At 47.1% G+C, this 13,720-nt stretch overlaps 1 protein-coding gene across 1 annotated transcript in view; it reads left to right on the forward strand.

The window, feature by feature from the left end:
• Positions 1-13,720, forward strand: part of LOC110516746 (ryanodine receptor 2) — a 563,076-nt gene that overhangs the window by 235,442 nt on the left and 313,914 nt on the right. Inside the window, exons 11-13 of the mRNA XM_036960048.1 lie at positions 3,899-4,055; positions 6,635-6,799; positions 9,664-9,785. Of these exons, the coding sequence (XP_036815943.1) occupies positions 3,899-4,055; positions 6,635-6,799; positions 9,664-9,785 (444 nt within the window). The remainder of the gene's footprint in view (positions 1-3,898; positions 4,056-6,634; positions 6,800-9,663; positions 9,786-13,720) is intronic.

Genomic DNA, 13,720 nt, shown 5'->3' on the forward strand with positions numbered 1-13,720 from the left:
ATACACTGGTACAGAGAGACAGGAAACACAGGGATAAATACACTGGCACAGAGAGACAGGAAACACAGGGATAAATACACTGGCACAGAGAGACAGGAAACACAGGGATAAATACACTGGCACAGAGAGACAGGAAACACAGGGATAAATACACTGGCACAGAGAGACAGGAAACACAGGGATAAATACACTGGTACAGAGAGACAGGAAACACAGGGATAAATACACTGGCACAGAGAGACAGGAAACACAGGGATAAATACACTGGCACAGAGAGACAGGAAACACAGGGATAAATACACTGGCACAGAGAGACAGGAAACACAGGGATAAATACACTGGTACAGAGAGACAGGAAACACAGGGATAAATACACTGGTACAGAGAGACAGGAAACAGGGATAAATACACTGGTACAGAGAGACAGGAAACACAGGGATAAATACACTGGCACAGAGAGACAGGAAACACAGGGATAAATACACTGGTACAGAGAGACAGGAAACACAGGGATAAATACACTGGCACAGAGAGACAGGAAACACAGGGATAAATACACTGGTACAGAGAGACAGGAAACACAGGGATAAATACACTGGCACAGAGAGACAGGAAACACAGGGATAAATACACTGGTACAGAGAGACAGGAAACACAGGGATAAATATACTGGCACAGAGAGACAGGAAACACAGGGATAAATACACTGGTACAGAGAGACAGGAAACACAGGGATAAATACACTGGCACAGAGAGACAGGAAACACAGGGATAAATACACTGGCACAGAGAGACAGGAAACACAGGGATAAATACACTGGCACAGAGAGACAGGAAACACAGGGATAAATACACTGGTACAGAGAGACAGGAAACACAGGGATAAATACACTGGTACAGAGAGACAGGAAACACAGGGATAAATACACTGGTACAGAGAGACAGGAAACAGGGATAAATACACTGGTACAGAGAGACAGGAAACAGGGATAAATACACTGGTACAGAGAGAGACAGGAAACACAGGGATAAATACACTGGTACAGAGAGACAGGAAACACAGGGATAAATACACTGGTACAGAGAGACAGGAAACACAGGGATAAATACACTGGTACAGAGAGACAGGAAACACAGGGATAAATACACTGGCACAGAGAGACAGGAAACACAGGGATAAATACACTGGCACAGAGAGACAGGAAACACAGGGATAAATACACTGGTACAGAGAGACAGGAAACACAGGGATAAATACACTGGCACAGAGAGACAGGAAACACAGGGATAAATACACTGGCACAGAGAGACAGGAAACACAGGGATAAATACACTGGTACAGAGAGACAGGAAACACAGGGATAAATACACTGGTACAGAGAGACAGGAAACACAGGGATAAATACACTGGCACAGAGAGACAGGAAACACAGGGATAAATACACTGGCACAGAGAGACAGGAAACACAGGGATAAATACACTGGTACAGAGAGACAGGAAACACAGGGATAAATACACTGGTACAGAGAGACAGGAAACACAGGGATAAATACACTGGTACAGAGAGACAGGAAACACAGGGATAAATACACTGGCACAGAGAGACAGGAAACACAGGGATAAATACACTGGCACAGAGAGACAGGAAACACAGGGATAAATACACTGGCACAGAGCGACAGGAAACACAGGGATAAATACACTGGTACAGAGAGACAGGAAACACAGGGATAAATACACTGGTACAGAGAGACAGGAAACACAGGGATAAATACACTGGTACAGAGAGACAGGAAACACAGGGATAAATACACTGGCACAGAGAGACAGGAAACACAGGGATAAATACACTGGCACAGAGAGACAGGAAACACAGGGATAAATACACTGGTACAGAGAGACAGGAAACACAGGGATAAATATAAATGTAATATTATCACTCTATAGACACTGTAATATTATCCCTCTACAGAGACCATTAACTCTCTGACCCCAGCAGTGTAGATCGGGGAGATGTCTCCGTGAGAGGGCAGGGAGATGTCTCCGTGAGAGGGCAGGGAGATGTCTCCGTGAGAGGGCAGGGAGATGTCTCCGTGAGAGGGCAGGGAGATGTCTCCGTGAGAGGGCAGGGAGATGTCTCCGTGAGAGGGCATGGTATTGACTCCTTTTAGACCCTGTATCCTGACCTGGGGTTGTACGTGTGACGGTGTTAATAGAGCTCCCAGTAAGACTGTCTCTGTCAGCAGGGCCCACTGCCAACGTGGTGTACAGTGTCTCTGTCAACCCCAGTCTGTGGAGAGAAGACGAGCCCTCCTCCCATCCAGAGTCATAGACACACAGACTGTTTGCAGTGAAGTGTCTAATTACAAACAGCATGACAGGAGTCCCCTGATGACACAGAGATGTCTCTCCTTGTTTTGTATCAGGGCTGATTGGACATACTGTAGTGTTCATGGTTTCTGATGAGGACAGGGTTAGGGGTCGAATATACATACTCTGCCCTCTGTAGCCTGTTGGGTTCTGTTGGGTTCTGTTGGGTTCTGTTGGGTTCTGTTGGGTTCTGTTGGGTTGTGTTGTAGCCTGTTGTTTTCTGTTGGGTTCTGTTGGGTTGTGTTCTGTTGGGTTCTGTTGGGTTCTGTTGTGTTGGGTTCTGTTGTGTTCTGTTGGGTTCTGTTGTGTTCTGTTGTGTTCTGTTCTCTTCTGTTGTGTTCTGCTGTGTTGTGTTGGATTCTGCTGGGTTCTGCTGGGTTCTGTTGTGTTGTGTTGTGTTCTGCTGGGTTGTGTTGTGTTCTCTTCTGTTGTGTTCTGTTGTGTTCTGTTCTCTTCTGTTGTGCTCTGCTGTGTTGGGTTCTGCTTTGTTGTGTTGGGTTGTGTTGGGTTCTGCTGTGTTCTGTTGTGTTGGGTTGTGTTTGGTTCTGCTGTGTTCTGTTGTGTTGGGTTGTGTTGGGTTCTGCTGTGTTCTGCTGTGTTCTGTTGTGTTGGGTTCTGCTGTGTTGTGTTGGGTTCTGCTGTGTTCTGTTGTGTTGTGCTGTGTTCTGTTGTGTTCTGTTGTGTTGGGTTCTGCTGTGTTGTGTTGGGTTCTGCTGTGTTCTGTTGTGTTGTGTTGGGTTGTGTTGTGTCAGACTGACGGTTTGGGGTTATAGATAGTACTGTACATCTACAGGAGAGGACAGTATAGAAATAGGTTTGGGGTTATAGATAGTACTGTACATCTACAGGAGAGGACATTATATAAATAGGTTTGGGGTTATAGATAGTACTGTACATCTACAGGAGAGGACAGTATAGAAATAGGTCTGGGGTTATAGATAGTACTGTACGTCTACAGGGCAGTATAGAAATAGGTCTGGGGTTATAGATAGTACTGTACATCTACAGGAGAGGACATTATATAAATAGGTTTGGGGTTATAGATAGTACTGTACATCTACAGGAGAGGACAGTATAGAAATAGGTCTGGGGTTATAGATAGTACTGTACGTCTACAGGGCAGTATAGAAATAGGTCTGGGGTTATAGATAGTACTGTACATCTACAGGACAGTATAGAAATAGGTCTGGGGTTATAGATAGTACTGTACATCTACAGGAGAGGACAGTATAGAAATAAATCAAATCAAATCAAATGTATTTATATAGCCTCTCTGTCTCTCTCTCTCTCTCTCTGTCTCTCTCTCTGTCTCTCTCTCTCTCTCTCTCTCTGTCTCTCTGTCTCTCTCTCTCTCTCTCTCTCTCTCTCTCTCTCTCTCTCTCTCTGTCTCTCTGTCTCTCTGTCTCTCTCTGTCTCTCTCTCTCTCTCTCTCTCTCTCTCTCTCTGTCTCTCTCTGTCTGTCTCTCTCTGTCTCTCTGTCTCTCTCTGTCTCTCTGTCTCTCTCTCTCTCTGTCTCCCTCTCTGTAGGTGGAGCGGCAGCCACACCCGCTGGGGTCAACCCTTCCGTCTCCGTCATGTGACCACGGGGAAGTACCTCAGTATCATGGAGGATAAGGGCCTGCTGCTGATGGACAAGGAGAAGGCTGACGTCAAGTCTACTGCTTTCTGCTTCCGCCCCTCCAAGGTACACTTCAGCCTGGCTCAGCCATGCAAACTAATGAACACACACACACACAAACACACACACACACACACAGAGGCTGGAGTCTCTGGTAGTGAGATGTTGGGTGATGGAAGCTGTGTGCTGCGGTTATATAGAACAGATTGATGTGAAGTGATGGGTTCCTACATCTCCTCTAATGGTTCCTACAGCTCTCTGCTTCTAGCTGTCCTCTCATGGTTCCTACAGCTCTCTGCATCTAGCTGTCCTCTCATGGTTCCTACAGCTCTCTGCATCTAGCTGTCCTCTCATGTTTCCTACAGCTCTCTGCATCTAGCTGTCCTCTAATGGTTCCTACAGCTCTCTGCATCTAGCTGTCCTCTAATGGTTCCTACAGCTCTCTGCATCTAGCTGTCCTCTCATGGTTCCTACAGCTCTCTGCATCTAGCTGTCCTCTAATGGTTCCTACAGCTCTCTGCATCTAGCTGTCCTCTACTGGTTCCTACAGCTCTCTGCATCTAGCTGTCCTCTAATGGTTCCTACAGCTCTCTGCATCTAGCTGTCCTCTACTGGTTCCTACAGCTCTCTGCATCTAGCTGTCCTCTAATGGTTCCTACAGCTCTCTGCATCTAGCTGTCCTCTCATGGTTCCTACAGCTCTCTGCATCTAGCTGTCCTCTAATGGTTCCTACAGCTCTCTGCATCTAGCTGTCCTCTACTGGTTCCTACAGCTCTCTGCATCTAGCTGTCCTCTAATGGTTCCTACAGCTCCCTGCATCTAGCTGTCCTCTACTGGTAACTACAGCTCTCTACATCTAGCTGTCCTCTAATGGTTCCTACAGCTCTCTGCTTCTAGCTGTCCTCTACTGGTTCCTACAGCTCTCTGCATCTAGCTGTCCTCTCATGGTTCCTCTCACCTCTCTGCATCTAGCTGTCCTCTACTGGTTCCTACAGCTCTCTGCATCTAGCTGTCCTCTACTGGTTCCTACAGCTCTCTGTCCTCTAATGGTTCCTACAGATCTCTGCATCTAGCTGTCCTCTCATGGTTCCTCTCACCTCTCTGCTTCTAGCTGTCCTCTACTGGTTCCTACAGCTCTCTGCATCTAGCTGTCCTCTACTGGTTCCTACAGCTCTCTGCATCTAGCTGTCCTCTACTGGTTCCTACAGCTCTCTGTCCTGTAATGGTTCCTACAGATCTCTGCATCTAGCTGTCCTCTCATGGTTCCTCTCACCTCTCTGCTTCTAGCTGTCCTCTACTGGTTCCTACAGCTCTCTGCATCTAGCTGTCGTCTAATGGTTCCTACAGCTCTCTGCATCTAGCTGTCCTCTACTGGTTCCTACAGCTCTCTGCATCTAGCTGTCGTCTAATGGTTCCTACAGCTCTCTACATCTAGCTGTCCTCTACTGGTTCCTACAGCTCTCTGCATCTAGCTGTCGTCTAATGGTTCCTACAGCTCTCTACATCTAGCTGTCCTCTAATGGTTCCTACAGCTCTCTACATCTCTGTGCATCTATCTGCCCTCTCCTGCCCCTCTCTTCTCCCTCATGGTTCCTACAGCTCTCTGCCTCTATTAGGGACTCAGCCCTCTCCTGCTCTTCTCTTCTCTCATGGTTCCTACAGCTCTCTGCCTCTATTAGGGACTCAGCCTTCTCCTCTCTCCTCTCTCATGGTTCCTACAGCTCTCTGCCTCTATTAGGGACTCAGCCCTCTCCTCCTCTCTTCTCTCTCATGGTGCCTACAGCTCTCTGCCTCTATTAGGGACTCAGCCCTCTCCTGCCCCTCTTTTCTCTCTCATGGTTCCTACAGCTCTCTGCCTCTATTAGGGACTCAGCCCTCTCCTGCTCTTCTCTTCTCTCTCATGGTTCCTACAGCTCTCTGCCTCTATTAGGGACTCAGCCTTCTCCTTCTCCTCTCTCCTCTCTCATGGTTCCTACAGCTCTCTGCCTCTATTAGGGACTCAGCCTTCTCCTTCCCCTCTTTTCTCTCTCATGGTTCCTACAGATCTCTGCCTCTATTAGGGACTCAGCCCTCTCCTGCTCTTCTCTTCTCTCTCATTGTTCCCACAGCTCTCTGTCTCTATTAGGGACTCAGCCCTCTCCTGCTGTTCTCTTCTCTCTCATGTTGGTGTGATGAGTTATGACTGTAGGATCAGGAGTGTTGAGGTTGCATTTCTTCAACCAATGACGTGTGTGTGTGTGTGTGTGTGTGTGTGTGTGTGTGTGTGTGTGTGTGTGTTTGTCATTGTTTCTGTGTTTATTTCAGAGAGAGAGAGAGAGAGGAGGGGTCAGAGCAGGGGTCATTCTGCACTACAGCCTGTTAATAATGAATATATCACATCTAATACATTGCTGGCACTCAGCTGTATTTCATACCGAGAGAGAGAGACAGAGAGAGAGAAAGAAAGAGAGACAGAGAGAGAGAGACAGAGACAGAGACAGAGAGAGAGAGAGAGAGAGAGAGAGAGGAGGGGTCAGAGCAGGGGTCATTCTGCACTACAGCCTGTTAATAATGATAATGATTTCATACCGAACTACAACCCCTTGTCCCTTGTATTATAAATGATGTTCATTAATCATCATGTCTCATCTCCATTCCTTCTCCAGGAAAAGCTGGACTTGGGGCCAAAGAAGGAGGTGGATGGCATGGGTGTTCCTGATATCAAGTATGGGGACTCCGTGTGTTATATCCAACATGTGGACACCTGTCTGTGGCTCACCTACCAGGCCATGGACGCTAAGTGTGCACGCATGGGTGGCGTGCAGAGAAAGGTACAGTCTCATCTCCTCTCTGATCCTCTGACCCACAATACAGTACAGCCTGTCCATTAACATACGGTACAGCACATTACTGTCTCATCTCCTCTCTGCTACTCTGACCCACACTACCCCATAATGACATCACAATACCCCTTAATGACATCACAATACCCCATAATGACATCACAATACCCCATAATGACATCACAATACCCCATAATGACATCACAATACCCCATAATGACATCACAATACACCATAATGACATCACAATAACCCTTAATGACATCACAATACCCCATAATGACATAACAATACCCCATAATGACATCACAATACCCCATAATGACATCACAATACCCCATCATGACATCACAATACCCCATAATGACATAATGACATCACAATACCCCATAATGACATCACAATACCCCATAATGACATCACAATACCCCATCATGACATCACAATGCCCCATAATGACATAATGACATCACAATACCCCATAATGACATCACAATACCCCATCATGACAACACAATACCCCATAATGAAATCACAATACCCCATAATGACATCGCCATACCCCATAATGACATCACAATACCCCATAATGACATCACAATACCCCATAATGACATCACAATACCCCATAATGACATCACAATACCCCATAATGACATCACCATACCCCATAAGGACAAAGCAAAAAAAATGTTTTTAGAAATTCTTGCAAATGTATAAAAAAACACAACTGAAATTTGACATTTACATAAGTATTCCGACCCTTTACTCCGTACTTTGTTGAAGCACCTTTGGCAGCGATTACAGTCTTGAGTCTTCTTGGGTATGACCCTACACGCTTGGCACACCTGTATTTGGGGAGTTTCTCCCATTCTTCTCTGCAGATCCTCTCAAGCTCTGTCAGGTTGGATGGGGAGTGTTGCTGCACAGCTATTTTCAGGTCTCTCCAGAGATGTTCGATCGGGTTCAAGTCCGGGCTCCGGCTGGGCCACTCAAGGACATTCAGAGACTTGTCCAAAGCCACTCCTGCATTGTCTTGGCTGTGTGGTTTGAGTCGTTGTCCTTTTGGAAGGTGAACCTTCACCCCCCCAGTCTGAGATCCTGAAAACCCTGGAGCACCACCATGCTTCACCGTAGGGATGGTGCCAGGTTTCCTCCAGACGTGATGCTTGGCATTCAGGCCAAAGATTGGTGGTTTTTGCTCTGAAATGCACAGTCGGACTCCAATCCACAGTCGGAGTCCAATCAAGTTGGAGAAACATCTCAAGGATGATCAATGTTAACAGGATGCACCAAATCTCATAACAAAGGGTCTGATTATGTAAATAAGGTATTTCCGTTTTTCATTGTTTTTTATACATTTCCAAACATTTCTAAAACACAGTTTTTTTTTATTTTTTAGCTTTGTCATTATGTGGTATTGTGTGTAGATTAATTAGGAACATTTGTTAAATGTAATCCATTTTTAGGCTGTAACGTAACAACATGTGGGAAAAGGAGTGGACATCAGCCTGCAGCACCAGAGGTGAACCTCATCTCATCAGAAGATCTAAAACACAGCCTGCGTCCCAACTTCAACCCTATTAACATTAGTGCCCTTCATAGGGCACTACTTCTGACCAGGGCTCATAGGGCTCTGATAAAAAAAGTTGTGCACTTCATAGGGAATAGGTATAGGACCCTGCCGAGTCCCCAGTCAATCAATCAATCAAATGTATTTATAAAGCCCTTTTTTACATCAGCTGATATCTCAAAGTGCTGTACAGAAACCCAGCCTAAAACCCCCAACATCCGCCAATGCAGGTGTAGAAAGTTATCTAGTCTATAGAGAGGATACTGTAGGGCCCAGCCTGGTCCCCAGGAGAAGGTGTCTGGTCTCAGCTCGTCTCCATGGTTTCCTCAGCCGGTCGACTAACATCTCGGCGTCCAGCAGGAGCAGTTATGACTCACAGACTTTTATAAATGTCTTCCTAACGAGCTCTTCTCAATCAGCTCCAGGCTGTCTCGCTGGAATTAAACCATTAAGCTACGCTTATATCATATAATTAAAGCCATTAGGCTAAGCTAACCGTGTCAGAAACACACTCATTCTGATGAATAAAACCATTAGCATTATTATGCTAAGCTAACAGTGTCAAAGAGCCAGCCGTTCTGTCTCCCTGTTTGCGGATGTGACATTTATCATTCAGCCAGATGGGTTTTCAGTGAGGGACATGTTCTGATGAGAGAGGTTCAGTTTAACCTCTGAGTCGTGTGAATTTGTAGTGCGGTGTAATGATGTTTTGGGCGTAGCCATCATGCTAAGCTAACTGTGTCAGAAACCTCCCGTTCTGTCTCAATGCTAAGCTAACAGTGTCAGAAACCTCCCATTCTGTCTCAATGCTAAGCTAACAGTGTCAAAGATAACCGTGTCAGAAAACCTCTCCTTTCTGTCTCAATGCTAAGCTAACAGTGTCAAAGATAACAGTTTGAAACCTCCTATTCTGTCTCAATGCTAAGCTAACAGTGTCAAAGATAACAGTCAGAAACCTCCTGTTCTGTCTCAATGCTAAGCTAACAGTGTCAAAGATAACAGTCAGAAACCTCCCATTCTGTCTCAATGCTAAGCTAACAGTGTCAAAGATAACAGTCAGAAACCTCCCATTCTGTCTCAATGCTAAGCTAACAGTGTCAAAGATAACAGTCAGAAACCTCCCATTCTGTCTCAATGCTAAGCTAACAGTGTCAAAGATAACAGTCAGAAACCTCTCATTCTGTCTCAATGCTAAGCTAACAGTGTCAAAGATAACAGTCAGAAAACCTCTCCCGTTCTGTCTCAGCGTCTGCAGAACGTGACAATGTGTCTGTTTCAGGCCATCATGCACCACGAGGGTCACATGGACGATGGGTTGACCCTGTCCCGCTCTCAACACGAGGAGTCCCGTACCGCACGGGTCATACGCAGTACCGTCTTCCTTTTCAACCGATTCATCAGGTGGGGACACACAGTACACACTCCTCTAGGTGGAACATGGGGATACACAGTACACACTCTTCTAGGTGAAACATGGGGATACACAGTACACACTCCTCAAGGTGAAACATGGGGATACACACTCCTCTAGGTGAAACATGGGGACACACAGTACACACTCCTCTAGGTGAAACATGGGGACACACAGTACACACTCCTCTAGGTGGAACATGGGGATACACAGTACACACTCCTCTAGGTGAAACATGGGGACACACAGTACACACTCCTCTAGGTGGAACATGGGGACACACAGTACACACTCCTCTAGGTGGAACATGGGGATACACAGTACACACTCCTCTAGGTGGAACATGGGGACACACAGTACACACTCCTCTAGGTGGAACATGGGGATACACAGTACACACTCCTCTAGGTGAAACATGGGGACACACAGTACACACTCCTCTAGGTGGAACATGGGGATACACAGTACACACTCCTCTAGGTGAAACATGGGGATACACAGTACACACTCCTCTAGGTGAAACATGGGGATACACAGTACACACTCCTCTAGGTGGAACATGGGGATACACAGTACACACTCCTCTAGGTGAAACATGGGGACACACAGTACACACTCCTCTAGGTGAAACATGGGGATACACAGTACACACTCCTCTAGGTGGAACATGGGGATACACAGTACACACTCCTCTAGGTGAAACATGGGGACACACAGTACACACTCCTCTAGGTGGAACATGGGGATACACAGTACACACTCCTCTAGGTGAAACATGGGGATACACAGTACACACTCCTCTAGGTGAAACATGGGGATACACAGTACACACTCCTCAAGGTGAAACATGGGGATACACACTCCTCTAGGTGAAACATGGGGACACACAGTACACACTCCTCTAGGTGAAACATGGGGATACACAGTACACACTCCTCTAGGTGAAACATGGGGACACACAGTACACACTCCTCTAGGTGAAACATGGGGATACACAGTACACACTCCTCTAGGTGAAACATGGGGATACACACTCCTCTAGGTGAAACATGGGGATACACAGTACACACTCCTCTGGGTGAAACATGGGGATACACAGTACACACTCCTCTAGGTGAAACATGGGGATACACAGTACACACTCCTCTAGGTGAAACATGGGGACACACAGTACACACTCCTCTAGGTGGAACATGGGGATACACAGTACACACTCCTCTAGGTGAAACATGGGGACACACAGTACACACTCCTCTAGGTGAAACATGGGGATACACAGTACACACTCCTCTAGGTGAAACATGGGGATACACAGTACACACTCCTCTAGGTGAAACATGGGGATACACAGTACACACTCCTCTAGGTGAAACATGGGGACACACAGTACACACTCCTCTAGGTGAAACATGGGGATACACAGTACACACTCCTCTAGGTGAAACATGGGGATACACAGTACACACTCCTCTGGGTGAAACATGGGGACACACAGTACACACTCCTCTAGGTGGAACATGGGGACACACAGTACACACTCCTCTAGGTGAAACATGGGGATACACAGTACACACTCCTCTAGGTGGAACATGGGGACACACAGTACACACTCCTCTAGGTGAAACATGGGGATACACAGTACACACTCCTCTAGGTGAAACACAGACAGATACAGTAGACTACACAGACAGATACAGTAGACTACACAGACAGATACAGTAGACTACACAGACAGATACAGTAGACTACACAGACAGATAAGGTAGACTACACAGACAGATACAGTAGACTACACAGACAGATACAGTAGACTACACAGACAGATACAGTAGACTACACAGACAGATACAGTAGACTACACAGACAGATACAGTAGACTACACAGACAGATAAGGTAGACTACACAGACAGATACAGTAGACTACACAGACAGATACAGTAGACTACACAGACAGATACAGTAGACTACACAGACAGATAAGGTAGACTACACAGACAGATACAGTAGACTACACAGACAGATACAGTAGACTACACAGACAGATACAGTAGACTACACAGACACTGCATGATGTGTTGCTTGTCCTGTGGAAACCTTGAATTTGCACTTAAGTTGGATCAATCGAACCGTTGGATCAATATGTGAAATGAGACATTTTACACTTTACATCTGAGTCAACGTCTTCTTCTGTCTGTGTTCCAGGGGTCTGGACACCCTCAGTAACTTCTCTCTCTCTGTGTTCCAGGGGTCTGGACACCCTCAGTAACTTCTCTCTCTCTCTGTGTTCCAGGGTCTGGACACCCTCAGTAACTTCTCTCTCTCTGTGTTCCAGGGGTCTGGACACCCTCAGTAACTTCTCTCTCTCTCTGTGTTCCAGGGGTCTGGATACCCTCAGTAACTTCTCTCTCTCTGTGTTCCAGGGGTCTGGACACCCTCAGTAACTTCTCTCTCTCTCTGTGTTCCAGGGTATCTGAACACCCTCAGTAACGTCTCTCTCTCTGTGTTCCAGGGGTCTGGATACCCTCAGTAACTTCTCTCTCTCTGTGTTCCAGGGGTCTGGACACCCTCAGTTACGTCTCTCTCTCTCTGTGTTCCGGGGGTCTGGACACCCTCAGTAACGTCTCTCTCTCTCTGTGTTCCAGGGGTCTGGACACCCTCAGTAACTTCTCTCTCTCTCTGTGTTCCAGGGGTCTGGACACCCTCAGTAACTTCTCTCTCTCTCTGTGTTCCAGGGGTCTGGACACCCTCAGTAACTTCTCTCTCTCTCTGTGTTCCAGGGGTCTGGACACCCTCAGTAACTTCTCTCTCTCTCTCTGTGTTCCAGGGGTCTGGATACCCTCAATAACGTCTCTCTCTCTCTCTCTGTTCCAGGGGTCTGGACACCCTCAGTAACGTCTCTCTCTCTCTCTGTGTTCCAGGGGTCTGGATACCCTCAGTAATGTCTCTCTCTCTGTGTTCCAGGGGTCTGGACACCCTCAGTAACTTCTCCCTCTCTCTGTGTTCCAGGGGTCTGGATACCCTCAGTAATGTCTCTCTCTCTGTGTTCCAGGGGTCTGGACACCCTCAGTAACTTCTCTCTCTCTCTGTGTTCCAGGGGTCTGGACACCCTCAGTAACTTCTCTCTCTCTCTGTGTTCCAGGGGTCTGGACACCCTCAGTAACGTCTCTCTCTCTCTGTGTGTTCCAGGGGTCTGGACACCCTCAGTAACGTCTCTCTCTCTCTGTGTTCCAGGGGTCTGGACACCCTCAGTAACGTCTCTCTCTCTCTCTGTGTTCCAGGGGTCTGGACACCCTCAGTAACTTCTCTCTCTCTCTGTGTTCCAGGGGTCTGGACACCCTCAGTAACGTCTCTCTCTCTGTGTTCCAGGGTCTGGACACCCTCAGTAACGTCTCTCTCTGTGTTCCAGGGGTCTGGACACCCTCAGTAATGTCTCTCTCTCTCTATATATTTCAGGGGTCTGGACACCCTCAGTAACATCTCTCTCTCTATGTTCCAAGGGTCTGGACACCCTCAGTAACATCTCTCTATATTCCAGGGGTCTGGACACCCTCAGTAACGTCTCTCTCTCTCTCTGTGTTCCAGGGGTCTGGACACCCTCAGTAACTTCTCTCTCTCTCTGTGTTCCAGGGGTCTGGACACCCTCAGTAACGTCTCTCTCTCTGTGTTCCAGGGTCTGGACACCCTCAGTAACGTCTCTCTCTCTGTGTTCCAGGGTCTGGACACCCTCAGTAACGTCTCTCTCTATGTTCCAGGGGTCTGGACACCCTCAGTAACGTCTCTCTCTCTCTCTATATTCCAGGGGTCTGGACACCCTCAGTAACATCTCTCTCTCTATGTTCCAAGGGTCTGGACACCCTCAGTAACATCTCTCTATATTCCAGGGGTCTGGACACCCTCAGTAACGTCTCTCTCTCTGTGTTCCAG

This window comes from Oncorhynchus mykiss, chromosome 23, assembly GCF_013265735.2.
Source record: "Oncorhynchus mykiss isolate Arlee chromosome 23, USDA_OmykA_1.1, whole genome shotgun sequence".
Lineage (NCBI taxonomy): Eukaryota > Metazoa > Chordata > Actinopteri > Salmoniformes > Salmonidae > Oncorhynchus > Oncorhynchus mykiss.